Source organism: Cervus canadensis, chromosome 10, assembly GCF_019320065.1.
Source record: "Cervus canadensis isolate Bull #8, Minnesota chromosome 10, ASM1932006v1, whole genome shotgun sequence".
In the NCBI taxonomy this organism is placed as follows: domain Eukaryota; kingdom Metazoa; phylum Chordata; class Mammalia; order Artiodactyla; family Cervidae; genus Cervus; species Cervus canadensis.
This window is the reverse complement of record NC_057395.1, coordinates 28,611,728-28,628,851: the sequence shown is the minus strand read 5'-3', so window position 1 is coordinate 28,628,851 and position 17,124 is coordinate 28,611,728. Positions and strand designations below refer to the sequence as shown.

The following is a 17,124-nucleotide window of genomic DNA, read 5'->3' as shown; positions in this document are numbered from 1 at the left end:
AAACCCTGAGTTAACCAATGCATTTTTCTTATGAAAATGTTTGTCTTAAGCTATATTAGTGTGCTGTACATTTACCCCAGACTCTGTCTTCAAGTTGGTTCTGCCTAAGACTCAGAACCAACTTGACAAACCAGTATGTTTTACTCATGCAAATGTTCTCTTAAGCTATGTTAATGAAACTGTATTTGCTTGGAAACCTGCCTTTCTTCAAGATTCATGTCAATCATTTTGTGGCCTGGGACAACTCACCTGGTGCCAAGGTTATCTCAAAATGCATGTTGTGGGTGAGGGGCCTGGTGCTATTCTCTTCAGTTTTGAGACATTTCCTTTCTCTAATTAGCAGACTGCTAGTAGTTACATGACACCTGACTGAAGATTAGCAGGGGGGCACTCTTTCTGTCCCCTTCTGATGCCTATGTCAGAAGCTTTCTCTATCTCCTTTATACTTTAATAAAACTTTATTACATATAAATCTCAATTTGAGAACACATTACAAACTTCTACCGATTTCCAATTAGCTTTTCTAAAATACCGTTTCATTATCCTTCTGGTAAGCTGTGGAATTTCTTCAAAAACACTGAATTTATCATTTCTTGCATTTCTTTTATATAGATGGGGCTAAAAACGCCAAAGCTTCATTCTGGTCTCTTAAAAAATATAAAGTCTTTTACACTAAATTCCATTCTGCTCAACAAAATGAATTATATGCTCTTATTCAAGTTATTTGCCTACGTCCTTATCCCATTAATATAGTCTCTGATTCTATATATTCAGTTTTTGTATTAAAAAATATAAAAACCTCCACCATAAACTCTTAGTTCTATTAAAACAGACAATGGCCCTGCCTATGTTTCTAGACACTTTAAACAATTTTTACAATCTTTTTCTATTAAACATATTACAGATATTCCTTATAATCCACAGACACAAGACATAGTCAAACGAACACATCACACACTAAAGTTATAAATAAAAAAATTTTTAAAGGGGGAATAAATACACAGGTACACTACTGTCTTCCTTATCTAAAGCAGACTCTACTAAATTCCACATAAGATGTTTTCTAAACTCATAATTATTGTTAATACAGCTTTATTTGTTTTAAATTTTTTAAACCTACCACAGGGAAATATTTTAACAAGAGTAGAAAGACATTTTGAGGAATTGAAGGACATTTCTCTTCCTCTGCCCATTTGGTACCAAGACGGGTTCAATAAACAATAGAAATCTGGGAAATTAATCTTACGGGGATATGCTTGTATTTCCCCAGATGGATCCTACAGACTTTTTCCTCAGAAAATTTGACCCAAGGGCATTCGACCCCTGGCATTCAAAATGGAGATGAAACAACAAGAACCCCAGGAGGAAGAAATTGCAATACAGGCCATGGCAGCTCTAAAGATCTCCAGAAAGCACCGCCCTTGGGGACAACCCTATGATCTCCCTTCTTGGGGACAAATACAAACCCTTATTAATCAAGTTAAAAATCTGATTTCTCAACAGGGAATGCCTCAGAGTCATGAAAACCATATCGCTATGCTCTGTTGGCCTGCGCGACCCCCACTCAAGCTGGGTTAACTAACTTATTTACCCAGCCCCTCTTTATTACAGGTCATAAAATAGATGGAGAAAAGACCGATTGTATCAACCAGTGACTCCACCCATATGCCCCCTCCCTGGAACCCTCACACCCTGGGGAAGAGGGAAAACTAATTATCATTTCTTTTGGCTATGAAGTCCTTCCACTGCCTGGGCCCAGGAAAATTACGCATAAACGTCGGGCGACAAACTTGTGCTTTCATCCTGCCTTCAAAAGAAGACTTGCAGACATTGCTGCCCTTTTTCTGTCTGTGAACCATGTTTACTACTGAAACTTTAGGGAAAGAACAAAAAACATTATGGTTACTAATACTACGTTGAAACATTACCATGACAAAGGACTTCTTGGCTGGCTCGGAGGTGAAATGGCATCCCCTCCTCCTCCTCAAATCATCCTCGATAAACAAATTGGGCCTAAGCAATGGGACATATGAAAACTTGCTGCCAGCACCAAAGAACTTGGGATTTAGACCGGACATTTCACAGGGACCAGTCGTGGTCATAGTAACTATTTCTTTCGCTATAATCAGTCGTACAGGCCTGTGTCCCACTTCCTTTTGTTAGAGCCATAAGAAATTTACAATTTAATAAGACTTTATGTTCTGTAACTTGTATTAATTGCCAATTTTGTGTTACTCCTGTTCATTTCAATCATATTACCTACATCTGGAAACAAATCAAATTTTATTTACATGATAATGCCTCTCTGAATATACAATTACTGCAAAAAAAAAAAAATCTTTAAAACTTTTTCTAAACATCTGCCCTCTTCCACTAATTTGGAAGCTTTAGCTGAACAAATTATCTGGGCTAGACCCACAAGGATGGTTTCAAAGTATTACCCACAGCATTGGGTCTAGAACTGTAACTTTGGTGATCGTCTTGATAATTGTATTTGTTGTTTATCGTCGCCTTTCTATAAGGTTGGTTAATACTAACCAAACTCATTTGGTCAGGACCTTTTTTTTTTACAAATATAATAAAATAGGGGGAATTGTGAGGAAGCATTTAACAAGAGGCTTCCTGTGTGCTGTTTTGGATCTGTCAGGAACCCTCTGGCCCTTATTAATTCCTGAATATTCAGGAATTAAGAGGAGAGGCACGCCTTTCCCGGGACTGAGGAATCCAGGCATTTCTCATTACAGTGATAAGTACCCTCTTCTTTTTTATGAATCATACGGTAAAAGGTGATTGTTTGCAACTCTCTCTTTGATAGGGATCATCTTATGTTTTGTATACCTGGAATTTTAATCTTTATCTTTGCTGAGAATAACTCCCTTGTAAGACAGTATATATGCCCACACCATGTTGATGAAAATACCTTTCCTCCATCAGAGCTTGAGTCCCCGCGTCTTCCTTTCTTTCTCTCTTTCCTTCTCTCTCTCTTTCAGGTTAATTCCTTGGAGCGCAGAGGCCTGCTGAGCTCACTTTCTTGCCTGGGCTTCTAAGACCCTCTCGAGAAGGCGCACTGTGCCTTCACCCACTCGAGAGGGTGCCTGGTGCCTATGGCAGCAGTGTAAGCTCTAAGAACAGGGCTTTATTGGCCTTCCGTGTAAACCAGGGGATATCAGCCTCTTTCTCTCTCTTACTTTCTTATCGTCGACTCCGGACCACCAGGTTCCGGTCCATTAAAGGATCAACACTCTGCCACTTAACTAGACACCTGTCCTTTGGAATTTTCTTCCTCTTAGACGTCCATTTTCTCATCTACTGAATGGAAGTAACAATCTCCACCTAACAAAGTAAAAATACCTGGTACACTAGTAATCATTTGTGGATGAGTATACCGTAATGTCAAATGCATAAAATAAAAACAATAAACAGCAATTACTGTAAGATGGTAGTACCAGCACAACATAGATGCCGATGATCTATTTTACAAAAGGGATGGGAAGAACCATGCTGCAGCTTTGCTTCTATGACTTCTGCCTTCACACTGTATCCTTCCCCACCCCCAGTGCGGCAGTCTGTAAGAGATGACATAGATGACCTCTGAACTCTGACCTTTAGAGACACTTACATGGAAGGTACACGCCAGGTCTCAGGTTCTAAAGCAGCTATTGCTGGGGAAGTATAACAGATAATCACTATCTGGGGCAGAATGTTCTCCCCATTCACAAACTCAAGTTACTTGCTATTTTCATTACTATTTTAATATATTCTTGAATATATATTTTTTATTCAATATATTCAATAATACATTGAATATATTATTCAATAATATATTCTTGGATATAAATATTTTCATTGAACACTTTATAATAAAGCACTGTGAGGGATAATAAAGAGATGTTTAAAACGAAGTCCCTGTCCTCACTGGATTTAAGATAAACTGAGTGATTAGTAAATAAATACCTAAAATGCAAGGTAACACAGGTTAGATAAGTGCTATGTACAATGTACTACAAGGGGTTCTGAGAAAGAGAATGTATCTGGGATCTTGGTGGAAGAATTTAGCCCACAGCAGGCAGGGCATTTAATACGCAAATCTTTTAACCACTGCTTTTAGAGCCTTATAAAATTCAAATCACAGTTCGAGTGTCACCAGGAGAAAAATTAATATGTATTTTTAAATACAACAAAATCTTAATACATAAAAATGAGGCAGAACCCACTGCTCTGAAAGGTAGATCACCTGAAAGACATCCAGTTTACCCAGTACAAAAAAATGGAAACTTACAAAAAATGGAAACTGTGAAATGAAGTTTCACAGCTTTTCCATTGGAAGGTAACCTTGAGAGATGTACACAGACCTAGAATTACTTGACTGTCAGACACATTATGCTGACAGCAGATTATAGCTTAAATAGCAACTCCAAAGTTCAAAGAGACTTTGTATCTTTTCTATGGAAAGTGTGCAAGGATAAGGTCTAAACCAATGCATTTTTCACTTCTATTTGCTTGTGTCAAAATCCACTGACTGCTTTGGTGGCAGGTTACACAGAGCAGAGATGAGTAACTTGGAAAACAATGGGCTAAGACTTTTAAGACACTGGTTAGTATCTCCAGGCAAACTGATGGAGAAAAAAAAAAATGCTGTTAGGATTTACAAAGCACTCTTAGTAAAATGATTATGCCTGAAACAACACATTATGTATTCTTATAGCTGTTATGATCTCAAAACATTGTTGTTTTTAAGTATATGTGGAAATATGTAGCCCATATAACTACTCAGAAAGTCCTCTGTTACACCCTGTACATTAAAAATACCTTCAAAGAGGATGAGTAGAGTGTTTTTTGTTCGTTTTTTAATGTTTACTTATTTATTTGGCTGTGCTGGGTCTTAATGGTGGCATGTGGGATCTAGTTCCCCAACGAGGTATTGAACCCAGGTCCCCTGCACAGAGAGCAGAGTCTTAGCCACTGGACCACCAGGGAAGTCCCCAGTAGAGTTATTAACTACAGTAAAGCTGAGCTGTTTAGCATATAAAATCCCTACTCTGTTCAGGTGCCCCAAATTCCTTTTGAAAAGGGGATCATTTTAAATATATATCAAGGAGGAAGGAAGTGAGAAGGTGTGTTTGCTAGAAAACTTCATGCCTGAGATAAGATTTGCTTGTTTTGCAATGAATTTTGAGTGTGAGGTGTGGAGAGACAGAGTAGAAAGAAAGTCTATGGAAGATGCATCCACAGCTCTGGTCTAAACCACAAGCTTAAATATTTTGGGTCAAAACGTCACCCCAGGAGAGATTCAAGATTACTACACTGTCCTTAGACTCACACAGCAGCGTGGAACGGTGGCTACCGTTAACAGATAGAGCCGTGGATATTTAGGGGTAGGTGGGCCCGGGGAAGGTAGAAATAAGGATGAAAAAGGTAGAGTTCCTGTCCTCTGCATGCGTGCTAGGTCACTTCAGTTGTGTCCAACTCTTTGTGACCCTATGGACTGAGCCCGCCAGGCTCCTCTGTCCACGGGATTCTCCAGGCAAGAATGGAGACATGGATTGGGTGGCCACGTCCTCCTCCAGGGGATCTTCCTGACCCAGGGATTGAACCCACGTCTCCTGCGGCTCCTGAACTGCAGGAGGATTCTCTACCACTGAGCCATCCAGGCCCTTCGGGCACAGGAAGAATGCTCTCTGCCTTTCCATGTCAACCTTTAAGTTACATCCTAGGACTCCTCTGTTTCTGCTATATTCTCTTTTCCAGTTGCTGCATCTACGAGGTCTACGTCCTTCCTGTTAGGGAGTCCCTACGCTGTCCTACTGTCACCGTCTCTGTCACCGCCGCTGCCACCTGCCTCAGCGCTACTGTCCTCTTCACCTTCCTTCCTTCCCGATTTAGGTTGATTCTCCTTGGCCTTTCATGTGAAAACACTTTCTTTCTCTCTCTCCCTCTTTGTCCTCGCTTCCTTCCTCTCTCCCTCCTTCCTTCTTCCTTTATTTCAATGAGATGGAGCATGTTTTCTTCTGTATGAGAGAATACTTTGTTAGGTTCCTGGTTCTTTTCAACTTTATTTGTTAATGGGAAGATGCTTGGATGGGTATCAGACATCTGGATTCAGCCCTGGCTTTGTTTAATCAGCCTGTAACACTGGGCAAGTCGCAGGGAGTCATTTTGTATCTATGAACTGTATAAATGATCTACTTAGGTTTCTTCTGGTTTTAACATTTCAAAATGTTGACACTGCCTGAATGTGTTGTAAAACTTAATAGATAAATGAATTTGTTGTTGACAGAACATTTGCAGGGGGAAAGAGGCCACACATATACATTTATTCCCTGACGTCTGTCTTTTAGTAAAAGAATTCTTACTCACCAACTGTTCATATGAGTGTACATATTTATGAAAATGTTGCCCATGTGGAAAGAAACCATTGAGAAGTTATTCATTCTAAGAGAGAATGAAAACCTTATAGGTTGAAAATCTGTGATTTTGGGTGCTATCAGTACTGGAGGTGAATTAAGTACATTTATTACAGTGAAAAAAGAAATTTTGCCACTTTTTATGCTGAACTAATTTCAAACTAACAGAAAAGTGGCAAGAACGGTACAAAGAACTTCAATGTATCCTTTACCTCAGTTCCTCAATTTCTAGCCTTTTACTGCGTTTGTTTTATCATTTGCTCTTTCTATATATACATATTATTTTTAGTAATAATATACTAAAATACTGAAATAACTTTTCAAAAAACTAAAAATGAAGAAAGCAAAGTGGCAAATATGCACGCTGTAAAAAATCTAAATAAAATTTATGATTGGAAATATATTTCTTTCAGTATTTTCTATTCAAAGCTGATATCAATAGTCCTGCTCATTTTTACATTAATGTTTATAGCAAGCCAAAGGGAATATTGATCATCATTAATTTAAGATGACATAGGTCTTTAATTCAGAATCTGACAAGTAACCTAATGAGGCAGTATTTTGGATAATTCCTAATAAAATATATAGATTACATTTTACATATATTTCCCTGGTAGGTCAGACAGTAAAGAATCTGCCTGCAATGCAGGAGACCAGGGTTTGATTCCTGGGTCAAAAGATCCCCTAAGAGAAGGGAATGGCATACCACTCCAGTATTCCTGCCTGGAAAATTCCATGGACAGAGAAGCCAGGCTACAGTGTATGGGGTTGCAAAAAGTCAGACACAACTGAGAGACTAACACACACACAATGAATTTTATAGAAAGGAGATTTAAATGATGTTCCATAGAATGGCTCATTTTTTTTTCTGAAAAAAGAGCTATACAATATATTTTGAAATGGAAAGTTTCATCTAGTCACTTTTTGTATATGGTACCTATCCTTGCGAAGTGTTTAAAAGCCATAAAGGATTTAACAAATTTATATTGCATTGACAGGCACTGGTTTAGGATAAGGAGACATTTCGTTTAGGAGTTCAGACATGTAGTTTCCTATACACCAGGGTCTCGTTCACCTTAAACTATTTCTCCTTTACGGTCCTGTTTCAGTCTTCACCTAAAAATGTTTTCCAGTTTCTCAATACTGTGCTCTACCCTCACATGCAGAAAGCTATAGTAGCTGTATACAGAGCTATGCTCCTAATTGTATATCTCATTCAACTTTATTTTTAATCATAATTAAAATATTTCTTAAATATTATCAAATTATCAAAATAAGTACCACAGATACCCACATCACATTCAGGGTATTCACCCACTTCCTTGATGGAAGAGAAACAGTGTGCATCATGCGTGCTGAGTGAGGGGTGGGAAGGACCAGGAGTCCAGAAAGCAGCCTGCGAGAGCCAGAGGAAAAAGGAAGCTTGCTCACAGCCTGGAGAGACTTCAGGGATGCACAAAGTGCATCCACTCATTTCAGTACCAGCTTCCATACGTAGGGCTTCCCTAGTGGCTCAGACGGTAAAGAATCTGCCTGCAACGCAGACCTGGGTTCGATCCCTCAGTCGGGAAGATCCCCTGGAGAAGGGAATGGCAACCCACTCCAGTATTCTTGCCTGGAGAATTCCACGGACAGAGGAACCTGGTGGGCTACAGTCCATGGGATCGCAAAGAGTTGAACACTACTGAGTGACTAGTGTGTGTGTGTGCATGTGTGCGTGTGTGTTCCACACTCAGTAGGTGAGAAGTTTAAGGAACATCTGGTGTGATCTCAAACAGTAGCCGAAAATTTGGCCAACCATTTATAAAGGAAGATTTATTGTATACCAAGGGTTTCTTCAGTGTTCAGGCTGTCAATGCTGATGAGAAAAATGCCTATAAAATGGCCTTTATCCCTTGGACAGCGCACGGAACACAAATGCCACTACCGCTGTACACACGTGGTGCAACAGGGGGGAAAAGCTGGATATAAAATAAAATTCACACTTTGCAAGCAAAACAACCTGAAACATATAAGGGGTTTATTTTTTATCAGACGATTGATTCTTTTTACTTTATGATGCTAAAAAAAAGTGGCAAGTGTAGATACTATATAATTGAATGAATTTTTGTTCTTTGCAATTGCCACAAATTATGTGTTGGAGCCCACGTCCAAATCCTCAAAAGCTTTAAACTTTAGAATATGAACAGCTGGAGATAAAATTCATACGCATCACATTCTGAGATAAGTTACTGCAGTTATTGCTTCCATTATGTGCTGTAAATAGTTTCCTGCTTATAAAATGGCTTCTGACTTTTAATTTTAAACCCACGGGTGCATATATGAATCACATATGTATATTATATATATAATCCTATCCTTTAGAGAAACAACTATTAATAGCTCACTTTAAAAACCAACTCTAGTTTGGTTAATAGTCAGAAAAATGTGCAATGGATCAGAAAGCTTATCCCCATCAACAGGCATATGAGGAAGTAGAGTGGATCTTCAGGATTCTAGAACAATGCTTTGGAGCATCACACAAGAATTCTGGGTCTAAAGAACAAAGGCATTTATTCCAATCCAAACTCATGCCCATGGGGGACTAATCCATGGTTGATATTCATTCTCTTTCATTTGAATTGTAAACTTCTAGGAAACAGACTTCATTTCTTTTTGTCTGTACCACAATGATTACACCACAGTGCACGATTAAAAAGACAAAATCCATCAGTACAGCACCAGTCTAACTCTGACTTGAAGAGAACTTCAAGCTTTCTATCACTCTGCCTACTGTTGAGCTCCCTTCCACATGGCAGAAAATCAGAAAATAAGCAAAAACAAACCCCCAAGAAGCAAAACCTTGGCTACAAATTACCATGGAGACTCAGTGTGAGGGCTATTATGAAAAGTTACCTCCCTTAGTAGAAATGCTCTCTTTATCTGTGGTAGCTAACACATACAGCTACATAAGCATTTCTCAGTTATAAATTTTGCCTTCACAGGGAAGTGACAGAATGAAAGGGAAAAAAAACCAAATCAGATGCACCCACATGTTAAAATCAACAGAATCCCTGACTACTTCTGGGTCCACCAGATCACAGATTCACTGACCTGGTCACTCAGCTGCCAATGTTTGATCCATAAGATCATGAAGTAGGGATTCTCCGGTCCTTACCCCATGAAGGCACTTGAAAGGACTGGGAATGGACTTAACTCCTCAAAGTGTTTTGCATAATCCTGGATCTTAGTCACATTTTTAATTTGCTGGAGCAATTTTGAGTTGATTTTGTCTTGAAAGCCTCTCAAGGATATTTTTTAAGAAGTCATATAGAGGAGTTTCATTTGTAGCAAGCCCAAATACAAAAGAATTAAAAGCATTAGGATGATAAATGAAATTCAAGGCTATCAGTCAAAGTGAACCATAAACTAATATTCTATTAAAAGGGAAAAGCAAATAATTGTTGAAGGACATGTACATTGTGTTAAAGGCTAGTTTCAATAACACCAGGTTCTAAGCTTAATCCCTCAAAGAGAAGAATAACAGAAGCCTACCAACACACATTATTAATTAATTAAACAGACAGGAAATGCATGAAGATGTACCAGATCCCATGAAGCAGGTAATCCAAATAGATTCCTATCAAAAAGTCCAAATCACCACCCCCCATCCCCCGCCCCCCGCCGCAAGTTTACTTGTTTCAATTTCTGGTTAGCATTGATGCTGTGAACACTGTGAATCATTAAAGCAAGATGATATTGATTTAATAAATATTCATTGAGCATTTGCTCTATGTCAGGCTCTGAAGATATAAAAAGAATTAATACATAATTGCTCAAGGAGCTTTCAGCCTAGTGAAAGAGAGCAAAAACGAAAACCAAGTATTGTGCTGTCAAAAGTCACATGTTTTTAATGGAGCATAAAGGAGGAAGGAACAAGAAAAGCCCCACTGGGGACTTCCTTGGAAGTCCAGTGGCTAAGACTCCACACTCCCAGTGCAGGGGGCCTGGGTTCTACCCTTAGTCAGGGAACTAGATCCCACATGTTGCAACTGAGAGTTTGCATATCACAACTAAAGTTCTTAAATGCCACAACTAAAATAGAAGATCCTGATGCAACTAAGACCGGGCTTGGTCAAATAAATATTTAAAAAAAGAATATAAGTCTCACTGGTTTTTTTGAATTTCATGAATAAGAAATGAAATGTAACATAACATTTCTGACTTGAGTAAGCTGGTGCTTAGAGATGCCATTCTCTGAGAAAGAATATAAGTGGGAGGGAAAAACAAATTCAATTCTGGATCAAGTTCTGGAAGTTGTCCTTTACAGGAGGAGGATCAGAGAGGCATAGGGTTACAGATGGGGACTGCAGCATCTCTAGCACACAGGGAGTAGTTGAAGTATTCGAAATAGATTCTTTCCTAGAGAATATGAGAAGATATCAAGAATAGAACTCTTTGGGAGCTAGCATTTAGGGCAGTAATTCTCAACCTTGGCTGTACTCAGTTGGACTAGACTGGGAACCTTTAAAAAATTAGTGATAGCTCAGTCTCATCCTGAGACTTCTGACTTAAATAGACTGGGACAGGATCTGGGCACTGGAATTTTACCCAAGTGATTCTAATATGCAGCCAGGGTTAAGAACCACTGATGTATGGATTGGTGCAGGAAGAATAAGAAAAGGAAATCATCAAAGAGGAAGAGAAACAGAAAGCGTGTTAGGGATGCCCAACACGGGGTTTTCCAGAAACAGGAATCTGTCAGCAGGGTTGAAAATATAGAAAGACCAATAATGTGGAGACAAAAATGTTTCTGATTTTAGTGACCGATGAGATTAAGAAGGGTCATTCCTACACAATAATCAGATGCTATGGACTCAATGTACCCAGGTGGGGAAGAAATCAATATATTACAGTGAATGTTGAATACACTTTCATGGACCTTGATTGTGAAGGGAAGAGAGAGGGCCATGGCTACAGACATAAGCAGGCTGAAGAAGGGTTTTGTTTTTAAAGACTTCAAAAGATTTCATTGTATAACTAAGCTAAAGGATGGCACTAATGGAGAGACATGGAGAAGCGGTGAAAGGGAGAGGGTGAGAGAAACAAGAATCTGGGATGAGAGCAGTGCAAATACAGATCAAATCTTAAATTCTTGCCCCTTTTATTTTAAAAAAAAAACTTTTTATTTTGTATTGGGTTAGAGCCGATTAACAACGTTAGGACAGTTTCAGGTAAACAGCGGTGAAACTCAGCCCCAAGAAATGTCACAATCTAAACATTTTTTGTGCAACCACTGTTTTCAAAATGTGATTTCAAAGTAAACTTGCTATAAAGCTAAGTATTTTGAATAAAAAAAAAAATCTATGTACCTCTAGTTTATTTCAAATTTAAACAAAAACTTCAATTTTAAGTTGAATACACAACCATATAACAGTAAACACACAACAAAATAATATTACTTAAAGGAAAAATGACATGCTAAATGACATAAAATATGACTATTTCTTTTAGGCTTGATTAACTAAATAATTTTAATACTACATTTTTTGCCAAATGCAGTTCAAGTAACACTCTGATTTTTGAAGCTGAATCATAAATTACTTATTGTACTCTGACAAAATTACCATCTCATGGCATTTACATCAAATCCATTATCTTGTGTTCTGTTGCTTAGCAACCGGAATTTTGAAGTTTAATGCATTTTAGGTGGGTATTTAAACTCCAAACAGAATTTCAGCTTTGCAGTCTACAGAAAGAAATCCCTAGACACATCTGCTTACTTAAATTTCTAAATTTCCTTTGTTTGCAAGGGTTCAGATATGCTACGTTTTGGAGAAGAGTCCAGCGATTTTTGGTGGAGCACATTCAACATCATGTATCAAGACATACTATATGCATATCAGCCTTTTTAGCTTGTTTTTATTTTTACTAGGAACATGGAGCAAAGGAAATCTTTTTGTAGTCTTTATTAAATGTTTCAGGCTTTAAATCTATGATTTAGATCCCACTACATAGTACAATTCTCCACAGAACACACACACTGCATGCATGTATATTACATATAACAAAGCATCTCAACTCACCTGTTCCCAGGCGAACACGTGTTGGTTGAAATAAAACTGAATTTGTTCATTTGCAATGTTAATGCACAGCTGCTCAAAGGAATTTTTTTTGAAATTTTCAAAGCCAAATATATCCAGAATGCCAATGCTCAGTTCATCACCATTGCCACTGGAAAATTAAAGAAGTATTATTTTGAGCTTTTATTTACTTTCTTAGGAGGTAATTGAAAGCAGGGTATCTCTGAGTCACTTTTGTGATTTAGCTAAGAAACTATATATTATTAGAATACAGAGTGAAAATTTTCTTAATTGAAAAAGTTTCCCTCCGTAGAACATAAAGTAGATAGCATTCATTTTAAGATGTAGACAGTACAGTATTTTCCCTGTACTTCAGAAACTATTTCCATACTATCTTGAACACTTAAACAAAATAACCGTTTTGTCCTATGGGTTTATAAACAAAAAAATCACAGCCCCGAGTGAGTCATGAATCACAGGGAAAACCTACCAAGCACTCAGAATACAGCATGAATATGTTCAATAAAAGCCATACCAGAAAAGCAAAAGCTCTTTGAAAGAGCATTTTGTCTCTCATTTTAGGACAATTAAAATGTCCTGCTAAAAATATTTTACTTAAAGAACAGTTATTTTTGAATTATTCACTTGTCATTTTTAATACAGAACACACAGTAATCTGGAGAAAGTTATAAATATATATTAATTTATTTTATAATGCAATACTTTAAAATACAATTAAATTCTATTTTACAATTCAATATTCCAGATGCGTTCTTTCCCCTGCTCCTTCACAAGGTTATCTCTGTTCATTGATTTTGAGGGACAGATAGTCAAGAATGTTATTCCTCCATGTTCTTAAGTCCCTTGAACAGTTTGAATGATATGGTGTGGTGTGTATTGTAAAGAAAAAATAACAATGAATTGCAGGCCTGAAATGTATATAAAATCGTCTTTTATGCATAGTAAGCAGGTGCGAATGAGACAATCTTAAGGTAGAAATCCATCTTGTTCTTCACATACCAATTTCTAAAGATTGTATGATTTACAGAATAAAGCTGTGGATGTAAATGTAAAGATGTATCTCTGCAGAATCCCTGGTGTATAGACAGGCCATAGACTTACCTTATATTTTACCTCAGTTATGGTCACATAATGCTACTGCTTGTACCTTGCCATTTACCAGTTTATCTAGAGCATTTCTGAACCAAATTTCACTGGAGGTCATATGCACCCTTGCTGGGTTAAAATATGAATAGAAAGTTTTCCAGGACTTTCCTGGTAGTCTACTGGTTAAGACTCTGCACTTCCAGTGCAGGGGGGCTCAGCTTCAATCTCTGGTTGGGGAACAAAGATCCCACATGCCATGCAGTGCAGCCAAAAAATAAATAAATAAGATAATATAATAAATAAAAAAGAAAAGAAAGCTTTCTTTTGCCTTGAAGATTTAATTCAACCCCTCAACACAAAGAACTGCTGAACAGACATTCTCTGCAAGTATAAAATGGTATATACGCTTCACAGTACACCTTTTAATTAAAAGAACATGTAAAATGATAGTAAGAAGTCACACTAAAAAAATCACTTTCTATTATGTTTATTCACATTGCTGCAGTTTTTGTTCCAGCAGTTCTGAAAGTTTTACAGCCACATGGTGCAGTGAAGTGGTATCATTAGGAAACAGAGCAGATCTACTAGAAGTATAACTTTAATAATTAAATGATACTAGTTAGAAACATCTTCAAAGGAACTCATAGAAAAATCAGTAAATTAGAAAGCAGATCTACATCACTTGACATTTGGGGAGCATGGTCTATAAAGATTTTTACCTGGGTGATGCCTCATGCTTCAGTAAGCTATTAATGCGGTTGACTATCCAACTAAATAAGCGTCCATATAAAGTTTTAGCCATTGCGTCTCTGACGTCAGTAGCCTTCTCTACAGTGTTGGGTCGTATGATGGTTTCTCCTCTAGTGACCACACAGTGGGAGGTGAGAGCTTCTTGTAGCTCATCTGCTTGAATGCAAAGCAGAGAAGCAGCTAAAAATAAATAAGTAAATAAACAGAGGTGTTGTTAGAAGGCTTTATGACAATGAAGTCAGTCCCCAGAGAATGCAAATGTCTTAATTCACCTTCTTTAAATGACACGAAATAAGCATGTGAGTGTTTTATAATATAAAAAGAAGCTCCTAGTCAATAAGAGTTCTATGTCTCTTCTTGATTATCTTTCTCCACTTATCTTGATTGGTTGGGTGCAGGCTGTCGTATAACAAAGCACAAACCAAACCAAACCGACTGACAGGGCAACCCACTGCACAAAGCCAGTGGCTGTTCAGGTTATGCCAAACGTAATTTCACTAAGCTATGTTAAATAATTTAAAAACATAAGGAAAACTTCTGTATCATTTGAATGTGATTATACAGACACATTTTCAAAATACAGAAATTAATTGTAAGGTTACCTAGACTTAAGGGATATATGCAAACAAATGTCTTTTAAGTAACATTTACAATATAGAAACAAAGGAGCATAAAATATCTTTTTTTTTTTCCATAAAATATCTGAACATTCATACATTTTTATCATACTACTTATCAGTTACATATGTCAATGACTAAAGTTTCTTAAAACTTGCTGCCTGAATATTTAATACTTAATGATAATTAAATCAGAGAACTTTTAAGTGAATAATACTTAAACTCAGTGAACAAAACTCATTTTTAATATAATAAACATCCTTAACCAAACTATTACATGACAGACAGGCTAATTTCTCCAATCAGTTGTTCTCCTTTTAAAATATTTTGAATATTTTAAATTTACTTTTAGCACTTAGGAAAAGATATTTCTTGACTATGTGGCTAAAATTGTTGAGCCTTATTTAAACAAAATATTTTTTTCACATTGTATAAGTAATACTGGCTCAATGCAGAAATCCCTACCTTCAAAGAAAACATTCTGTGTTTCTTTCCTTTTGGGTATGTTTATTGCCACTATTCTGCATATATATTTTATTTTAATATCTTAAGCATTTCCAATTTTGTTGAATAGTATTTGCTGGCATCATCTTACTTTGCTGCATAATATTTCGACATATATCTTAGTGTATCAGTTTTTAAATTGTTGGATGCTCAGGTTGCTTCCCTGTGGTCACAGTTGTAAAGAATGTGAGGATAAATATTTTGGGCATGAATCTGTGCTCTTGTCCTGTATTATTTTCTTAGCATAAATTGGCTAAATTTAGCAGTTGGTTCAGAGTATATATATATATATCAACATATATATAGTGTTGAGATACACTATTGCTCTTCAAAAACTCTGAACCAAATATACTCCCATCAGATAAATGAAAGATAAATAATTTCAACACAAGCTCACAGACTCCAGAGATTATTATTTTTAAAAATAATGTTTCCTTCTTTCAATTTGTGTTTGGTTCCTAGAAAAGCTGAATACTTTCTTCTTTTCATATTTTTATTAGAGACTTGTTCTTATTTTGTAAACTGCCTGTTTTTTTCATTGATATATTCATCTCTTCCTAACCAATTTATAAGTTTAAAGAGAATAATGCTTTGATATATACATTGCAAGTATTTTTCCTCCTTTTTCATCTGCATTGCAATTTATTTTCCTGCTTTTAGGCTGAAACTTTAATTTTTATGTAGTCAAACATCTACTTAACACTTATGTGTGATCTTCTCACATAAAGTCCTTCAAATCTTCTCTCATCTCAGGATTATATAAATGCATTTTGTCCTGTACACTTATATATTTACTTTTTTGCATTTATACTGATACATATTTGGAATTCACTTTGGTATGTGGTGTATGAGAAGGATTCAAACCCCTCGTCTTTGAAATGGTCAGCCAGTTGCCTGTCCCTACAACACTGATTCCCTCGTGATTTGTAATGCCTTTTCTGGTAATTCTACTTAGCTCTGTTTCTGATTAATGTCTCCTACTTTGACTGGTACGTCTATTTCTATTCCCCCATTATTCATTCATTTGACATGTTTATCTATTGAGCATCTACTGCATGCCACGCATTTTACCTGGGGATACACTGCTAAGGAGAACACCTTGTAAGGCAAAGTTCTCATCTTGATGGTCTTCATCCAGAGGAAATGAGAAGCTAATCAAGAAGTACAAGTGGGAAGAGAGAGGGAGGTGGGGAAAGGAGAGGGGCAGGGAGCAGGAGAGGGAGACTGAGAGTTCCCATGAATACATGTGGTAAGTGATTCCTGAATGAACTGTGAAGAACAGCCTGGAAAAGTTCAAGAATTAAAGTAGAATGAACCACTGGGTGGTCATTCAGTTCAGGTGAGAGGTGATATGTCTTGGATGAGAATAATGATGATGGAGATAAAAAGAAGAGGCCATATTTGGGAGAGAGTTACAGGAGAGAAAGGACAGAACTGGTGCCTGATTGAAACCATGCACCTGTAAAACCATCCAAAGCCACAGTCTTCATTTGCAGGTAATTCCTTGTATCTTTAACTATAAATCATTTTCATGTAAATTAGTAAAATTTCTGTTTCCCATGAGTGGTTGTTTCAGAAAGCGATTTAATTAATTTTAACTATATTAATATTAACCTTTTGTGACCCATATGACTGTCTCCTGCTATACAAAAATAGGTTGTCAATCATCAAAATCATTG

The 17,124-nt window shown here is 37.0% G+C and overlaps 1 protein-coding gene across 8 annotated transcripts in view; it reads right to left on the bottom strand.

The window, feature by feature from the left end:
* MYO3A (myosin IIIA) overlaps positions 1-17,124 on the bottom strand; it is a 179,921-nt gene that overhangs the window by 59,667 nt on the left and 103,130 nt on the right. For all 8 annotated transcript variants that reach the window (XR_006271652.1, XM_043479923.1, XM_043479920.1 and 5 more), the window contains 2 exons: positions 14,293-14,503; positions 12,470-12,617 (listed from right to left, as the gene is read on the bottom strand). Coding sequence is in view for 7 of the 8 variants with exons in the window: in XM_043479923.1 (XP_043335858.1) it covers positions 12,470-12,617; positions 14,293-14,503 (359 nt within the window). In the remaining variant the exon portion in view is untranslated. The remainder of the gene's footprint in view (positions 1-12,469; positions 12,618-14,292; positions 14,504-17,124) is intronic.